This window comes from Grus americana, chromosome 2 (assembly GCF_028858705.1).
Source record: "Grus americana isolate bGruAme1 chromosome 2, bGruAme1.mat, whole genome shotgun sequence".
In the NCBI taxonomy this organism is placed as follows: domain Eukaryota; kingdom Metazoa; phylum Chordata; class Aves; order Gruiformes; family Gruidae; genus Grus; species Grus americana.
Genome location: NC_072853.1, coordinates 92,105,217 through 92,123,358, shown reverse-complemented (window position 1 = coordinate 92,123,358; position 18,142 = coordinate 92,105,217). Strand labels below are relative to the sequence as shown.

At 38.4% G+C, this 18,142-nt stretch overlaps 1 protein-coding gene across 1 annotated transcript in view; it reads right to left on the bottom strand.

Moving 5' to 3' along the window:
• The window catches only part of GMDS (GDP-mannose 4,6-dehydratase), a 433,308-nt gene that overhangs the window by 218,052 nt on the left and 197,114 nt on the right, over positions 1-18,142 (bottom strand). The window contains exon 7 of the mRNA XM_054816119.1: positions 11,824-11,951. Within this exon, the coding sequence (XP_054672094.1) occupies positions 11,824-11,951 (128 nt within the window). The remainder of the gene's footprint in view (positions 1-11,823; positions 11,952-18,142) is intronic.

Genomic DNA, 18,142 nt, shown 5'->3' with positions numbered 1-18,142 from the left:
CTTTGAGGAAAGTCTAATTTACTTAATTACAAGGAGTGGGCAGTTGTGCACCATTTTCATCATTCTGTCATACTTGAGGCTGAAAACTGGCACAGTGTGGACCAGGTGAAAACTCTTTATTACACTTCCTGTTTATATTGGTAACACGTTAGATGGAATTTTAATGTCTCCTGAGGTCACTTTTAGAGCCAAATTGTGGCTGTCCCTATCACAGGTGTACTGAGTAACTCTGTGCGGGCACAGAGCCTCTTTCTCTTCTGCCAGCCTCCGCCTCCCCATGCATAAATGTAAGATGCAATGGATGAAGTCAAGTCCTACCGAGGTCAATAATCGTATTATTAGCACAAGATTTCACTCCAAACCAGTTCCTGCAGTTGGTTTGCAGCATGCTCGGTCCTCAGGCTTGCCAGGAGGGCAGGGAGGGAACGCGCAGCCCTGCAGTCCTCTTGGGGCTTGTGCACTCATCCTTTATTGCTATCTGGATCAAATAGAGTATTTTCTAAAATGTTTTCTTAGCACCCATATTTGTAAGACTCCATTAAAATGCTGTACATTATATGAAGTGTGTTACGTTAAGTGTGTTCGGACCATAAGAACTTACATAAACCTCCAGCCAACACCAGTTCTAAATTGTTACCTCCTCATGAGTTGCTTTAAAAGGAAAAAACAAAACAAACCAAAAAAAAAAACAAACCAAAAAACCCACAAAAAACCCCTCCTAGAGATGAGGCACTAAATAGTACATTTAGACTGGAAAAGCTCCTTGGAAGACCAGCTCCTTCATGCTCCACCTTGGCATTCCCGGAAAGCAGAGCACTGCTGGGCCCTGCTCCACGGCAGGCTCCTCCTTGCAAACCAGCATCATTTCTGCTTCCAGTACTACCGCTTCAGAAAGCCACATTCCAGCGGTGCATGCCATGGTTATGGCACAGGAGTCACTGGAAAAGGTTTATGAGGTATTATGGGCTGAAATAAAACATCAAATAAACATATACATGGAACACGCACAAATAGGGGCAGTGGTGATTTCCAGGCTGCAGCCTGAGTATGGCACTTAAAATACAACCTCCTCTTGGCAGAGGGGTTCGAGAGCAAGGCTGCCAGCAACCAGGAGATGATGGTGGTAAGAGGGGCAGTGCCCACCAGCATCAAGCGCCTCTTGGGCTTTCCCTTGTTGGGAGACAGACCTATCGCGTCTTAATCTGTCACGTAGCCTACAGACCATCCTAGCTCATGCCTCCTGACACCTTTCCAATAACTTGAGATCTGCTTGTAATCTGGGAGATGAACGGTTTTAAACTGGCAGTATTTTTAATATATATCTACCTTGGATATCAGTAATAATGCTGGCAATAAAACAAAAAGGGTATACTTAAAATATTTTTCCCTTGTCAATTATTTCCCCTTTAAAATGAATATGATATATTAAAAACCTGATGCTTGTTGAATTTAAAACACCTCAGAGGAAGAAAGAAATTCCCACCAGATACAGAAAAGTAGGGTTTGTCTGGAAATAAATGCAGCATAATAAATTAATGGTGAGGGGGAAAATATGCCTGTATTGCACAAGGAAAAAATACTGCAGTAGCAACACAAAGCATTACTTTTTCTTGTAAAATAAGGCACAGAGCAGTAAGATTGTATGATTTGTACCAACTTTTCATTATGTCAAAAGCAACATGTGTGCCTGGTGCATTAGGGTTGCCTTGATAAACTGTTACTGTGCAGAGTAACATCTCACTTGATAGAGGTTAAGGCAGAAGTAGGAGTTAATGCTCTACTAATGCAATTTACTGCTCTTTAAAGAAATCTGTAAAGTGCACCTGGAAGAAAGAAAACCTCTTTTGATATTAAAAAAATAACAAACCCATTTACAGATCAAGAAATAATAATGCACAACCTGCACTAGAAATATCAGCTTCTAAGATGTACAAAGTTTGTTATTAAGAGCTAAGTTAGCGAGTAACCATATTTTCATAAAGGTGCCTCTTCTTTTAATAGAAAAACAACGTGAATGTAAGTAACATTGGTGCAACAAGAAGTCGGCTCAACACCCAACACTCCTATGGACCCAGCATTTCAGGCAACGGCTCCCAGCAGGGGCTCCCAGCTGCAGGTCCTGGTTCTCTGAGGTTTCAGATGGCTGAGTTTGCCCTGCTTTTCTCATGCTATTGAACAAGAGAGACTAGGCTAGGCAAAATGTGCCTAGACTGCATTCAACTCTACAAAACAACCCTAATAATTTGTCCTTGCAGACAGGCAACTTTTCATGTGAATAGTCAGCAATTCCCTAATTTTGCTTCCACAAATATAATACCAGAAAACCTTTAGTCCCACTGCACAACAGAAAATGTAGAAAGCAGATACATGGGCCTACTCACTTAAGAAACACCACCAAAATCCTTATTTCACAAGAAGCAACAAAGTGGCCACCAAGATTGCTAGGACCAGGAGTTGCCTTGTGCAGGGTATGCGGGGGAGGACAGCTGCTGGGCTCCCCTGCACCAGTCAGCGCCGACCTGCACAAAGGAGGAAGCACTGGGAGGGTTTGAGGGAACTACCAGTTGTTTTGCACAGCCCTCATGTAAGCTGCAGGCACGGGACAACGTCGGGCATCCACCGTTTACTTTATTCTCCTCTTCCATGGCTGCAGGCAAAACCATCCCATCCACGCTGCTGAGCTGGCTGGGGACAGGGGATAAGAAAACACCAAGGTTGCTCACCCACCTTCCAAATGTAACGCTCCTCACACCCCTGAGGAAACAAGCAATTGGTCTTGTTGCAGAAATCACGTGGATTTTGAGAGGAAGAGAGAGAGGAGTCAAGCACATGACAGCAATAAGCTTTCTTCACATATTTAACCTGGTAACCAAGTCAACCGTCCCCAGGGGAAGCTTAATGTCGGCCAAGGAAGGCCAACTGGAAAGTTCAGCTGCTCTATCTTTGGACCATTAATGTTGGTTATTAGGTCAAGGCTTCATCCCAAAACACCTACAGTTAAAATTCAAGTATTTCTGCTAAAACTAAAAGTGGCATATTAAGTGCACCCTGTGGGTTTGGGGAATGTTTCCCACTCAAACAAACAAAAAAATTGTATTTTTTTCCATACCCAGATCAGGAAAGAACAGTCACTCTGCTGATAACCAGTCTTCTTAATAATACACAGAATATTAACAGCTAGAGTACAATAAAAGTGAGCCCTGACATTTTAATTTATCCTCTGAAATATTTCTTCTTTCAGGGGAATAACCTGAAATTGTTGGAAGGCTAAAAACTTTGATTCTGGGAATGCACTGCCCATGATGTTTTACTGGCTTAATTTCAAATGAAAACAATTACTGTATAGTGAGGATGTTACCACACAGACATAACAACACCATTAACTATTTTTGACTTCCAGTGTAAATTGAACCATTATGGGGTTTTAAAAATGTCCTTATTAAATTTTAATGATCTGTTTTGAGGGATTTCTTTCCCTTATTAAAATTAAAACCAACTATGCTATACAGCTTTCTCAGAATGTGGTGCATTACTCTAAGATTCAAATAAATCTGTAAATCATAGATTAGTTAATAAAGAGAAACTATCTGGGTTATTACAGGTGGGGCTGGTAGCAGTACCTGTTATTAATGTTGCCTAAAATTTGCCAATAAAAGATGCTTCTTCCTGTTCTTTAAAATGTTGCCAAATACCATCTGACTGAATAAAAAAATTCTGAGTTCAAAGGTAGACACACCTGGTTGGTGATTTTTTTTTCTTTCCCCCCCCCCCCCATGATGGGAAAAAGAGCAAAGAAAGGAAAGAAAAATATCAACGGAAGTGTAAAGAATACTTTTCACTTCTGTTAATTCTCCCATAAACCTCAATAAATTTTCTCATGAACTCGAGATTTCCTTGTGGTACAGTAAGTATTTGAAATTTTGCACGCAGAGGGCTAGAGAATGTTTATGAGAACATTCCCATCAAATTTTTCCTGAATTTGCCCAATTCATAAACTTTGTGTGGACTAAAATGGAAAAAAAACCCCAACATTAAAAAGTCATGGTTTACACACACTGAAGAGAGGCTTGTGAGACCTTTGCTGTTAAATTTTGTGAAGATTCGCCTTATGGTGAACATGCTCCATCCCGCGATGGGGCAGTGGTTTCCCTCCAGGCACAGCTGCAGCCTCAAGCAGGCTGTCTGGTGTACTCGCTCCTCGGCTCCAGGCAACTCCATCTCCCTCGTGAGATTCATCTCTTTCCCACAGTCTCATCCGCGGTTGCCCCAAGTTAAAACCACGACAAGACCGACTGGAAGGTGGAACAGACCTTTTCTGAAAAAGTCTGCTTTGTTTTCACCCTGGCGTTACATTGCCACCTGCTAATGAGTAATCATTGTCCTGCAGCGTGCACCGACGTGGTACTGTGATGACGGTAAGTGTACTGCATTAAACAGTTTCTCTGCTGGCACCCTTATGTTTTCTTCTGATCCTGTCACAAGTACAAGTACAGCTCCTAAACATGGACTCTGTCATAATTTTACTTCTTTTCCCACACGTTGCCAGACAGAGCAGAAAACTAAAATCATAGGAACACAGCACACATTTAAAGTTACTTCTGAAAAGTGCCCTAATTTGGTATTCTACAAGAAGAACATGCTGCAAAAGCAGAATTTGTCAGGACGACTCCTGTAGTTGTGTTATTTGAAGAGATACTGCATTCGCGCTACAATGGCATAATAGGTCAGTCTCAAAAATATGACGACGATACATAATTTATCAATCTGGAAACCTTATACTTGAAAGAAGCCTTAGTCTAACCTTTCCATCACTCCAACTGAATCGTAAGACCACCGCTGTAACAAGACCACTTAGAAAACCACCGGGGTGGCCTTGATAATAATACACATATCATTGTTGAGGCACAGGAAACTAAACCAGATGGTTTTGCTGAGGAAAGCACTTTTTTTGGCTTTGTAAAGCCTAAAAACGCTAATAGGTCAAACACAAAAGTGGTGAAAAATAAAGCTAAAGGAAAATTTATATAAATAAGAAAAAAAGTCTTTTTTACAATTACATTCCCCTCACACAAAAAATAGCTGCAAGAAAATCAAGAGAGAGAAATGGTGGTGTAGTTCTGAAATAGATCAAAATATTTTTCTGAAAGGAAAAGTTCTAAGAGCAACACTTACAGTAGGCACTGCTGCTGGAAATCAATACCATATGATGTCCATTAGACAGAACACCTACATACTGTAATTAAAACCCTGTTCTTTCCTCATTTTTATGTTTTAAATGTGGAGAACATTCATGTCTATTGTAAGCATGTACTTTCTTGTTCAATCTCTTATTAGCAATCATACCAAACTTAAAGAGAAAATAGCATATATCTGCACCTCTTAAAATACATGAAATTGAAAATAACTTCCACAAAATCATCCATGCATGAATAGAAACATAAATACATTCACACACACATATATATACAGGTGGGGAGCGTGGGTGCGTGTATGTGTTTAAAACATGTTTGAATTTTCCCACTTATGCTGCAGTTGTTTAGAATCACGTTATTTACAAACTTCAGCATTTCAGGAGGTGTATAACAAAAAAACATGAAGAATTTGGTTTTGTTTTTCTTTAATGGAGACATCATCTACATGTGTGAAATTAAGATGATAGTGCATTACTCTGCTGGGAATTGCAACTACTTCTAATAGTCAAGAAGTCTATCTAAACTACACATGCTGAAAGAAATGTATTTTAAGCTCTTTTATTGTGCAGCCTTATTTACAAAAATGTCAGCTTTCATTTGGCATTAAAAAAAGGAAAACTTCTACTATCACAGTTGTTCTAAAGCATGTTCTCTCTTCATAAGGGAAGGTTTGCCTGTATTTTCAAAATCTGAAAGAAAGTGTTTGAGAATTATACCTACATTTTGCTGCTATAAAATCATGCTCTAACTGAAAGAAAATATTATTATTGAAATACCAACATTTTCCCTGCTTGCATGGGACAATGGAGAAGAAATGTACACTGAGGAGAGCTTCACTATATGCTTATCATTTGTAACAGTTCATTTTGGTACTGCTCAGAATAAGCCTTGGAGAAAATGTTTCAGTCCAACTCAAGTTCTTAACTAAAACCAGGGAGTTAGTTAAAAGTGGTTTCTGAAGACAGAAGTCAAGTGGGATGGACCACAGACACCTTACTGAGCCCAGGGAGCCTGATGGAGCCTACCTGGACAGCAATACATATAGAGAGAAATCACAATGGGGTCTCACAGGACCCTATTTTGATTCTGCATGAGACATGCTGGGGAGATGCCTGTTTTGTGGCCAGTGATACCGTCTACCACCTCATGTCAAGACTTGAACTCTTTTGTACGGTTGGAGCACTTCAGTTGAGGTGCAACGTGTGCAAACAATTTACTAAAACGATGGCATCATGAATTTACTCTGGCAATCTACTTATCTATGTCTTTTCCGTATAGACTCAACCAGAGGAAAGACGATCTTCACTTCTTCTTGGACCTTGCTGTCCCAGCACTCTCATGTGTCACGAAGAAGTGGCTCTATTGCAAATGCCAGTGCCAGGTGAACTTCACAAAGCGATTTGGCATCTCTCATTTGAGCCCTGTTATTAGTGCTGTGGCCACATACACTGGCTGTATCCGGAGAACTGGATCAGTATTTGCATGAACATACTACCATGGTCAAATGTGACTTCCTTTATCCTGGACACATCACACCTCCACACATCCAATGTTCAAATGAGGAAATCAAAGAATATTCTGCCATTGATAAGTGTTTACTTCCTTCGGGAAGTTGGTGCTTTCTCAAAAAGCATTTCAGCACGAGGCTTATTTCTACATCTTATATAAAAAGGGCAACAGATTTTTAAGGTATTAGAAAGAAACTAAGGTGGAATAGTCATTGTCTCTGATACACATGCTTCTAGAAAAGGCGCTGCTTCAGCAAGTACCAGCCAAGGGTTTTATGAATGTTCAGTAGTTGTTCCAGACAAAGGAGCACAGTCTGTCAAACCTTTCTACTAAAGGTTCATACAAGCCCTGCTGCTCTCACAATTACTTCACCTAGATGGTAGCACTAAAATAATCAGTTCAGTTGATCGTCACATCAGAGCAGATGCGATACAATTTTAAGATCAGTTTGGCTTAACAGAGCCAAGCTCAAGCAAGCCAATGGAAAGAAAAAGTTCTTATCTGGAAATACATTAAATACTCCTGAGTACCTGGATGGCTCAAAAATCTTTGCCCTCATATTCAAAGTCATCCAGGATTAAGGGTTTAAAATTATTTCTTAACTTTTGTTGGAAGTGATTAACTTTGAGCATAAAAACTAAGCAGTAAGAAGGAAAAAAAACATTTTTCACTTCAGTCCATAACAAAAGGGTAATCCTCATTTAAAAGCATGCCTTTAAGTTCATGAGCCAATCTCATAACTATATGAGGTATTGATGGTTACACAGACAGATATAACTGACTTTGCTTTTATAACCAATGATCCTCAACACAGCAAGACTCTCACAAGCAAGTATTCCTCTGGGCTGGTGAAAGGATCTTGTCAGAAAAAACTCTGAGCCTCATCAGACTAAGTTAAAACGTATCTCAAAAGATAACATAACCTTAACACTCCAAGAAAACAACAAAACAGAGCTAGAAACGCCTTGGCCAACGGCCTCGCTGGCTGAATCCTTTTCTTATGCACAAGAGTAAAGTAAAATTTTAAATAATTCTGTCTGCCAAGAGTTTTTATATTTAAACCTACATACTAACATACAAAAAGGGATTTCCCACAACAGAAATGGTAGCAGCAGTCTCCAAGGGTCAATCTCTACCTACTAGAATGGTGAAAGAAGAATCATGAATAAAAGACCAGGTGATGCTGACTGGACTTTTAAACACAGAGGACATCACTGTACATTAGATTTTACTATCTTAATTTCAACATGCACAAAATAGTTTAAAACAATAAAAATGACTGCACATTTTCTTGTTCATTTTAATCACAAAGTGAAGTATGAATCAGTACCAGTACCAATTTAAAAAAAAAAAAAAAAAAACAAAGATGAAAAGTCTCTCTTTAAACAGTTTCTTAATGTGCTAGGTTGGATGGTACAATAACTTACAATATTACTTATTTATAAACTGGGGGTTTTTTGCCTTTTTTTTTTACATTATTTAAATATAAATTAATGGAAGCTGATTGCCATATATTTAGAATATGAAATTGTCCCTGATTTCACTGTGAATTTAGGCACATGCTCAATTTTAAGCTTTTGACTAGACCTGTAATTAATTGAATTGGAGCCAATTATGACCCAATTGTGAGTCCTCTGTAATTATTGCTTGAAATACTGCTGGGTTTCTATTGCAGGCAAAAGAAAATATTTCTGATCTGTACGAATACTTAATGACTATTAAAACTGTTACCTTTGAGGTTTTTGGGGTTTGTTTGGGTTTTTTTGTTTTGGTTTTTTTTTTTTACTTTTGTAAGATATATATTGACAGGCTTTTCCACAGCATTCATCGGTGTGGTATTTCTGCTCTCTGCACAGCACCGAGGTGTGGGCAGTGCAACTGCAGAAAGCAACCGGAACATCAGTGGGTGATAACAAGGAAACCAAAGGCAAAGGAAGAAAAAGCCTCAGATGTGGAACTCTAATATGAACTTGCTCTTTTCCCAGAGCCACTTTCCAACACGACTATGTTCTATTTGTTGGCTTTTCCTTTACATCTTTATAAATAAATGTGTCTATTACATCCCTTGTATGATGCCTTGTGTTTTATAAATGGTATAGAAATGAGTCAGACTGCTAAGGCTTGATATTGTACTAATATTTGAAAATACCTAGCAGATGGTTTACTAGAACTTTCTGCAACAAATAAAAGGTATAAGTTACCCTCACAAAACAAAATAGTGCACTGAAGATTTGTATCTCAATAGTGCTGATATATTGTTTTTCCTCTTCCAACTCAGTGGCATTGATCGTCATCTCTAATGCTATCCCATGAGACACGTGCTGGGTCACAGTAGAGCAAAAATGGAGAAAGGGAGAGTCAGAGGCAGCAGCAATTTCTGCAAAAAACATTACGAGTTGCTAATATAATTTTAGGATAAAACTAATAATACTCCCCCCCCAAAAAATTGCCTACTTATTTCTATTTCATTGTCTTCAAACACTGAACAGAGACCTTTCATTCTAGTGAGTTAGACTTCCCAGTTTTCATTCACAAGCACAATGTTGCTATACCTGATTTCCAGTTCCCACAGGTGGCAGTTCAAGTCCCAGCTCAAAAACCTCATCAAAGACCCATTCCAACTATTCTCCCCTGAGATGAACCTATGTTTAAACATCAAACTTCTGAATTATCTGCTACTAAAGCTGAGCTCAACCCACAGCTAACACCGAGCACGCTGGCAGCCCATCCCTTGGTGGGCACCTACATGCTTCAGTGCAGGCACGTGCTTCCATGCTTTACTGTATATAGAAGCGTTTGTCCAAAATCTCAGTGGCAGCTGGATGAACGCATGTGGTCAAAGCTCAGGAGTCCTGACTTGTGCTTGTGCTTTGTAACCACCAGACGTTCTCCACTCCAATACATACAGGATACAATCTCTCCACAAAGTCAATGGGAGTTTGATCATCAGCTTTCATGAGATCAGGAATTGACCCATAATGTTTTATAAAACAACAAAAAGGAATGTATTTATGGTTTTATTATTATCCTTAATAAGGAAATAAGGAGAACGAAAACACAGTACATGGTCTAGTCTATACGCACATGTGTTACTTGTATTAATATTGATGGGATTTAAAAGTACATATGGAGAGGATAAGATATATCCCTGTGTTCAGCCACATGCTTAAGGAAGCTCCCCAAATGCTTGTAAATACGATCATGCTTTCTAACATACTACGTATTTATTTGAACAACGTTAAATCTCTAAGCCCTACTTTCCAGTCCATTAAAGCTTCAGATAATTGTTTATTTCCAGTTTAAAGTTACTCTCTTTTTTAGCCATTAGAAGGCTGCCTGTAACCACATTTCCACGATATTCAGGGAATTTGAGAATTGATAATATCTCTCCCATCATCCGAAGGGGTACCTCTCCAGGAAGAGAAATATTCAAGATGAACTATATTTTAGTGAGGAATTCTTTCCAGAAGATTTTGGGACAGGCCCAAAACATTTAGCTGAAAGGTCTGGAATGCTACTTACACAACAAACATGTGTTCGTGCTGTAGACCTTGGACAACTACATTCCTTCTGGAGGCCAAAGCCCTTGAAAGCTAGTCATTCTTCTGGATAGACTTGTTCTCATTTCCTTTTTGTTTTTAAAGGTTTGAACACAGGACAAGGGTCTGACCCACTAGGCACAAGAGGGTTATTTTGAATTTCCCTTATGGAAGAAGACATCAGAATTCATCCCACAATTTATGATCTGGTGCAAGTTGCCTTGGAATGAGATGGCTGAAGTATTTATGGAATATCCAATGCCAGTTAGCAAATGAGCTCATTATGTTCATGCAACTGATCATTTCATTTGGCTTATCTTTTACTTCCTTTCAGTTGAGACTTGGTAACTAACTTTACAAACGCTCTTGACTATAGTTTTATCCATTAAAAAGATGATGGTTTACTGGATTAACAGCTTCAACTAATGTTGTACCCACAAATATAAAACAATAGGCATGGAGGCATAGTCACAACATTCGTGGTGCTCTTACCACTTTACATGCAAATGCAGAGCAGAACCAAAAGCCAACTTTATTTTTAGACGGCTGCCAAAAATTACCTTTGCTTACTTGATGTAACCCTTTGGATACCAAGGTTATATGGCTGTTTACTTTTTTAAATATCATCTAGAACAAAAGCTTATATTGTGGTATTACAATTTTGTTTTCTTGCTGTTTCTTTTTGACTGTAAACAAGATTTGAGAGCTCAGATTTATTTTACCTTTTAAATCTCAACTTACAATAAAAATCTCAAATCAGACTTTTTCCTATGTAAATACTTCTTACTTTGTAATATAGAAAAACAAAACAAACAGTCATCGTCTTTTTAAACTACATCAATGAATGGTGGAGTCAAATCCGGTTTCCCAGCAAGGAATTATTAAAAGACACAAATAGTCCAATGACCACAGGAAATCTTTAAGCACCAAAATGGGGACAAAACTCTCTTGGGAAAAAGACAATATTTCCTACATGGTCATTCATGTCTCTTTGCAATACAATACAGGGGTATTGTTTGTTTGTCTGCTTAAGTAGATGCATAGAATAAAATTAGAAACAAATCCTGACTACGAAAACATTTCATACACTAGATGCAGGCACATGCATTGCAATACCTGCCATCACAACTATGTTGTGATGCTTCTTTCCAATGTATAACCTTTGATCATTAATATGTACATCTTGCCTCATTATAATAAAGGCCACCAACCTCCAGCAGGATCTTTGACTTCAGATCATATTGCATCTTGCTGCAATCTTAATATTGGTCATAAAATTTGTCAAAACATTAGGACAAATACTCTAAAATAGATCTACTTTATAGTCAGCCCCCTCCCCCAAGGAATTCAGTCAAGGAATGTAAACCCAAAGATTTATTTTTCTGTTCAGGTCACGCCTGGGGTAGACTGCTGTGTTACTAAACCCCCTAGTCTGAAATCAAGAGCAAGACAAAATTAACAGGCCTCACTAGGCAAAAACATCCCGAGATAGCCCTCCGTGGACCATGACCTGAAGTTACAGCAATAAGCATTATCCCCACCACGAAGATGATTCAGAAAAAGGCACGTGACCCACAGCTTACCTCAACGTAGTCCTTGGCATGGCCCCAGTCTCTCTTAGCATCCAGATTGCCCAGGCTGAAACAATCCAGCTGTCCGAGGTGAATCTTTGCTACCGATCGGCTAATTTTTCGAGTAACAAAGTTAGCCCCTAGAATAGAAATTGAAGCTAGTATCAGCGTAGTCACAGCGGCAGATAACTGGCCACAAGAAACACGTTGTGTAGCTCAGCACATGGTACTTCCCGTCTTCGTTCACTCCCCTCACACCACCTAGACCCATGTCATCTTTTATCATTTGAGTAGGCTAGGAAGCTTCCAGTGCAAGTGTCACATTAGCTGCACTTTCACGGCAAACGTCTTTCTTTGTGGGACTTCTTAAGCATTCCTAATTTGCTGCTTCAGTATTTGGTGCAGGCATAAAGCCAAAGAAAATCATTTGGAATGTCAGTTCTTAAACACAAAATGCAAAAGGTTACATAAAGAAGACCAAGATCTTAGACCACCCTCAAGTTTTTTGTTGCTGTTTCTTTTTTCTTTTTAATTTTTTTTTAAGGAATACATACATCCAAATACATTAGTTTATTAATAATAATAATAAAAATAATTGAGACTAGCCAAATACTACATATTCTCCAAAGGACTGTAATGGTTAAATGCATTCTACTTTTCTCGTTATTTGGGATTCTTTGTGCCCCAGGTTCAGTGAGATCATGAAATTGTAATTTCAACTCTATCAGTTGGAGGTTGTGCATTATTTTATCATATTTCCGTATTTTGTTCACTCTATTGCTTTGGAAAATGTGTGTACCCATTTCTGCTCCCTGTAGAGTTACTTTAAATAATATTTGTTTCTAGTAATTTTCATATGTTGATTTTTAGATGATGATGGCTGTGTTTCTCAAAAGTGGTTAACAGTCTCCTCAAAAGCAGAAAGATTTTAATTTAGACCATGAATTCAGGCTAGGCAAGCCCAATGGCATTTGCACAGTAATGGGCCACAAAAATTAAAATTACATGCCTTTTTAATAGCTAAAAAAAAATGATTGAGTGGTGACAGATGATACCTCATTCAAATGGAAAGCAGCAAAGTTAGTGAAAATGACTGCACTTGTAAAATGCTCTTAGCGAATTTCAAAAGTCCTAAGTAGTGCAGCTTGTATATTCAACACATATATGTAGGTTTTTAATAATGGAACGCTAGTCTTGAGATATGCATCTCAATATTTTCTGTTTCCTGTCAAACAAACGATAGGCTGCTGCAAAATTATTAAAGAATGTGAAGTGTCTTTTTCAGACTACCAATATTTCCTGTAAAGTCAAGAGAACTACAGTACCTTTTTGTGTCATTTGACTCTGACAAAAGTAAAAAAATATGAGCGCATCTATAAGAACCATGTGGAATGAAGCAATTCAGACCTTACCACAGGATTAAGATGGAATTTTAATTTTCTGTCAACTGCTGAACAGTTTGGAATTCTGGTTATTAGCCATTTAGAATTTATCATCAATTTTCGCTTGTTTTTTAAAGGATGAAAATCATATAATTTCCATATCCCCTAAAAGTGTTCATATATAAAGGACGCTTACAAAATAGTGTGATTTGCAAAATTTCAGAAATTAAATATACCAGGGAGTCTTTTTTATAGCAATCTTCCTCACAAATTGGACAAATGAGTCAACTGCAGGATGAAAGCCCAAGCCTTTCTTCCAGACTGCACTCTGCATACTCAACAGGAGAAATATGATTACCCCATAGATAAACCAGCGCAAACCACAGGACCAACACTGTGACTCTGCTATTGCAGTTTCTGAAAGCAAGGTGCTGTGGTTCCCCTGTTCCTGGCTGGACAGGAGATCTTCACACAGATTATTACTAATTAATTAAAAATAGACTCAAACTTTTACACAAACTTATTAGAATTAGCTCACCTTCTGCACTGAAATAATTTCAGTTAGCATTATTATTCAGCAAGCAACAGTTGAAGAAGCAGCTTTTTTTCTAGGATGAAGTATATGGCCTTATGTTCCAGGCTGCAACTGAGTAATAAGCAAAACTGGCCACTTTCAACGCTACATTCCCATTTGAAGTAAAAGCAGTGAGAGTTCTAGTCATCATCTGCATTAAAGCAAGTTCTACTGTCGACCCACATGACTAATGAACATCAGCTTCCATTTTGGAGTAACCACTTCCTCAGCATGAAAAAAAACGAGTGTATTAGGTTGTGTGTGTGTGAGAGAGAGAACTTTAATGCTATCAATTTAACTTGAAATATATGAAAGATACGGCACAAGAAAAAGCAGATGTGTCTAACACAACACAGAAAATACTAGTAACTGCTGTCTTCTTGCAAAGTCACTGATAACTGGAAATGATTGTCAAAGATCTTCTCCAAGCAAAATCAGAATATAACTCAAAAGGCTGAAATGAAGAATTAAAGAGCACCACAGTGAAAAATGAAAACCTCTGTTTTCCAGAAGTATTCCAGTAAGGGTTCAACAAAATACCACCAACCCTCTTCTTGGAAGTGCCTCATCGTTAAAGCTATGGAAGAAAGCTATGCCACTGTTCATTCTGAGAAATGTGATTAGAATTTTTTTTCGTGCAACCAAGGACTGAATGGCACATTTCAGAAGCATTTAAATGATATGGTTCATAAATAATATTTAAATACCGATTCTCTTCAAACACAGTATCTTAAAATATCCCATTACACTATATGTTTGATCCCATGCCATTACATGCACATCATAGAATTTAAGCTGATGCCCACTGGAGTCATACAAAATAGTTAAGGCTATGTCAGCATTTCCATTATAAACCCTTGTCCTAGGGGTTTGCAATCAGGCTATAAAATCTTGCTTTGGCCTGAAACTTGGCAGACGTAATGTCTCTTTCCTCAGGAATGATTCTATCTAAAGGTTTACGCGGAGTGCTGCAGATATCTTTATATAACTGAATACAAAGTACCTTTTGAGACACAGAAATGGTTAGCTTCCTTCTTCCTCAGGAGGTATTGAGGACATGCTAATGTTGGACCTACAAGAGCATTTTCCTCCATAGAATGGCCAGTCAGTACTAGTAAGAGCAGCAACAGTGCTGCCGGCGTGTTAATCACTTCACCCTTTATGTTGATTTGCATTGGATCAAGATGATGCAGCAGCTAAAATGCCACCAGTTGTCACAGCTGAATAAGGCCTACATTACTATGGTACTAACATCACTAAATTCACATGGAAATGTGTTGGTGGTAGCAACAGAAAGTAGCTTAGGTTGGCGGGGAAGAGAGAGGTCAGAGCCCCACATTTGTCTCCTGGCTTTGTACTGCTTCCTCAGTTCAGAGAGCTTTTGCAAAACACACCTCCTTTCTCTCACCTACTATGAATGTGGAGTGTTCAAAACTCTATAAATGCATGATATATTTTGACTTATTTGAACATTTACTCAAAACGTGTGAAGGTGACACTGTTCTGGGAGCTTACTACCCTACAGTAACCAAGCGAAGTGTCATTCTTGCTCCCTCAGTAGGTCCAAGCACGCTGGGCTAACTGCCTTCCATAGTTACCTATGCAGCAAATACATCCAAACCACGATGAGCCGTATTATGCTCTGGTTTGCATCACTACTGACAGCACTAGAGTTGCTGTATTGCAACAGCAGAGATTTGGACAGATGTTGCAAAGGATGCTTTGGTGAGTCTGCACATTTTAGCATTTCCAAATAGCCTTGGTTGAGGAGTGCCTGACGAGTTTTTACATTTTAAAAGGGGCCTTAAACATGAGTTTTCATGATATTAACAGCTGATTCAGGAACCTTAGGCATTAGCTTAGATTTGTTTTCAAAACCCAAGCCCTCCCTCTGAGATCATTAGCATTCCAACAGGAACCATAAGGCCTGATTTACAAGCCCGATTTATCCTAGACACGATTTTAAGCAAGGATTCCTCATCAAGCAGACCTGATCTGTAAAACATATAACTCGTCAGCAAACCACTATAGGAACAGCACTACGATAAAAAGAAACAGCAGAGGTACAATGCAATAGCTTCGGCTCTCCAGCCCGGGCCTGTCACACGCTGCGCTGCCTGGCTCGGGGTGGAAAACAGCTCACACAGCTCATCCGTCCGAGAAGGACGCTGCCTACACCTGGCAAAGATGGACACATCTGTCACTAACACGTATTTAAAACTATTGCGTTAGGAAGCACGGTCTCAATGCACCTACAGTTCCAATGCTGGATGCCCCGAGAAAAAAAATAGTCTGGGTCTTTCCATCAGTGTCCGATCAGAAACCCCACCACTGGGGTTTCACCCTTTGTGTATCACCAGGAAACTGGCTGTTTGAAATAGGTGTTTTTCTCTAGAATCTGTGTTTTATAAGAGGCAGTCAAGTGGATGAAGTGGCTTTAAAAGCCATTGTTATAGTAAATATTTCTTTTCAAGAATGCTCATTTTCCAAGCTCTCAAAGCTACATACGAAACCCAACAGACGACAAAATTGTGGTCTTAGGAAGACAGCTACCCTTGTATAACACTAGTAGTTTCATGCATGAGAAAACCTATCATTAATCCTAGTAATCTCATAGAATAACAGTCAATCTGATAGCATTTAATAGCAATACTTACCTATCAGCTGAGATGGAGTCCTAGCACAGTCTATCAAGTTGCCATAATATCTTTTTCTTTGTTTTGCATAAAATATGATAAAAAGGTTTCTGTATCTAAAGATGCTGGCACAAGAAAAAGGGTGGTGGCTTGTTTTTTTTTTTTTTCTCCAAGTTTCTACAGTTCTGGCATAGATTCTAGTGGAAGCCTAACATGTTCAAACACATTGTGTACCCAGTGCTTCTATTAACCCAAAGGAACATATTTCTTTTAACATATATATGTTGTAAATGATACGTCTAATGAGATCATTAAAATATTTTGATTGCCTGAAAATCCACACTGCTCATAATTTCCATTCTATGAGGAGCGTTTCCATTTTTGTAACAAGCGGAAATTAAAAAACAAAGCAACACCCAGTTTTTCTAAGAAAAGAAGTCCAGAGTCTCCTTTAGCTTATACTGATGAAAATTAGTAATAATTATTCTGAAGTCAATGGATTTATGTCAATGTAAACCAGATGAAAAATCATGTTACAGATCTTTAAATTAACCTTCCATATTTTGTGTTTAAATGGAATTTTCAACTGTATCTTGATCAAAACAACTGATAACAGCACTGCATTTTGGTAATACTAGTAAAGCAGTATATGTTAAACACACACACACACACATTTTAACTGTGAATCCACTCTCAATTTAAGATAACAAATTGTTCTTCTCACAACAACAATTATACAAACCAGAAACATCACTGTTTGGAAACAAAGGAAAAATCACTGTTAAAAGTGATTTTTTCCTTCCCAGATCTTCATAATATCCTGCAAATTTTACACAGCAAGTACAGCTACATTTGGATGAGCTTGCCAGAAAGTCCACAATCAGATTTTTGCAAAATGTAATATATCTGAAATAAGGGCGATATGATTCATAAGCAACTCATTGTAAAATCACGCACTGCATGGGAAACATCTTCCTGACCTGAGCAATAAATCATTTTATTTCCTGAAACATAAGATATAGTGCTTTAATCCTTACATTTTAATCCTGTATAGCATAGCTGGAAATACTTTGCTTCATCATAATATTTCAACCCTCTTTCTCTGTCCTTTAAAATTGTAAGTGGGTTTCTCAGATTTGTAATACATTTGCAACGTTTTTCAAATATTTTCAGTTTACATACCCCCAACTATTTTCCAATGGACACGTGAGATCTCTAAACAAGAAAGGTAAAGCTACTGATAACAGGTTTGTTGCTAAAAGTTATTCTTCATCAGCTCCCTGGGAAGTAATCACGTAACAATAAAATAAACAGAACGTTGAAATCAACGGTCCAACAACACCAGGATAAAATTGTCCCTCCTTATCAAGTGATCCTCATTTGGTATTACTTTAAAATGTGTGATTTCAATAAAATGAAGTGGTACTAATTCCTTTAAATATCACTAACAAAGACATTTATCAGCATATCAATTGAATTATTTCCTTTTATAATATATTGAGACACATTCTGAACTTTCCAATGCCAAAAGTAAAATGTGCTAAGTCTGCTTGGCCCCATTTTCCATTTTGCACCATACTTTTTGATGGAATTCCTTGGGCAATGGAAAGTGTACTACTACCTGTATTGTAAAAATGAGGAGATTGGGGCAGAAAGGTAAAGGCGTGCAGAGGCAGGAAGCATCAGCAGCAGGAGAGCGGCACACTGGAGGGAGTTGATGCTCCTCAACCCAAGAGCAC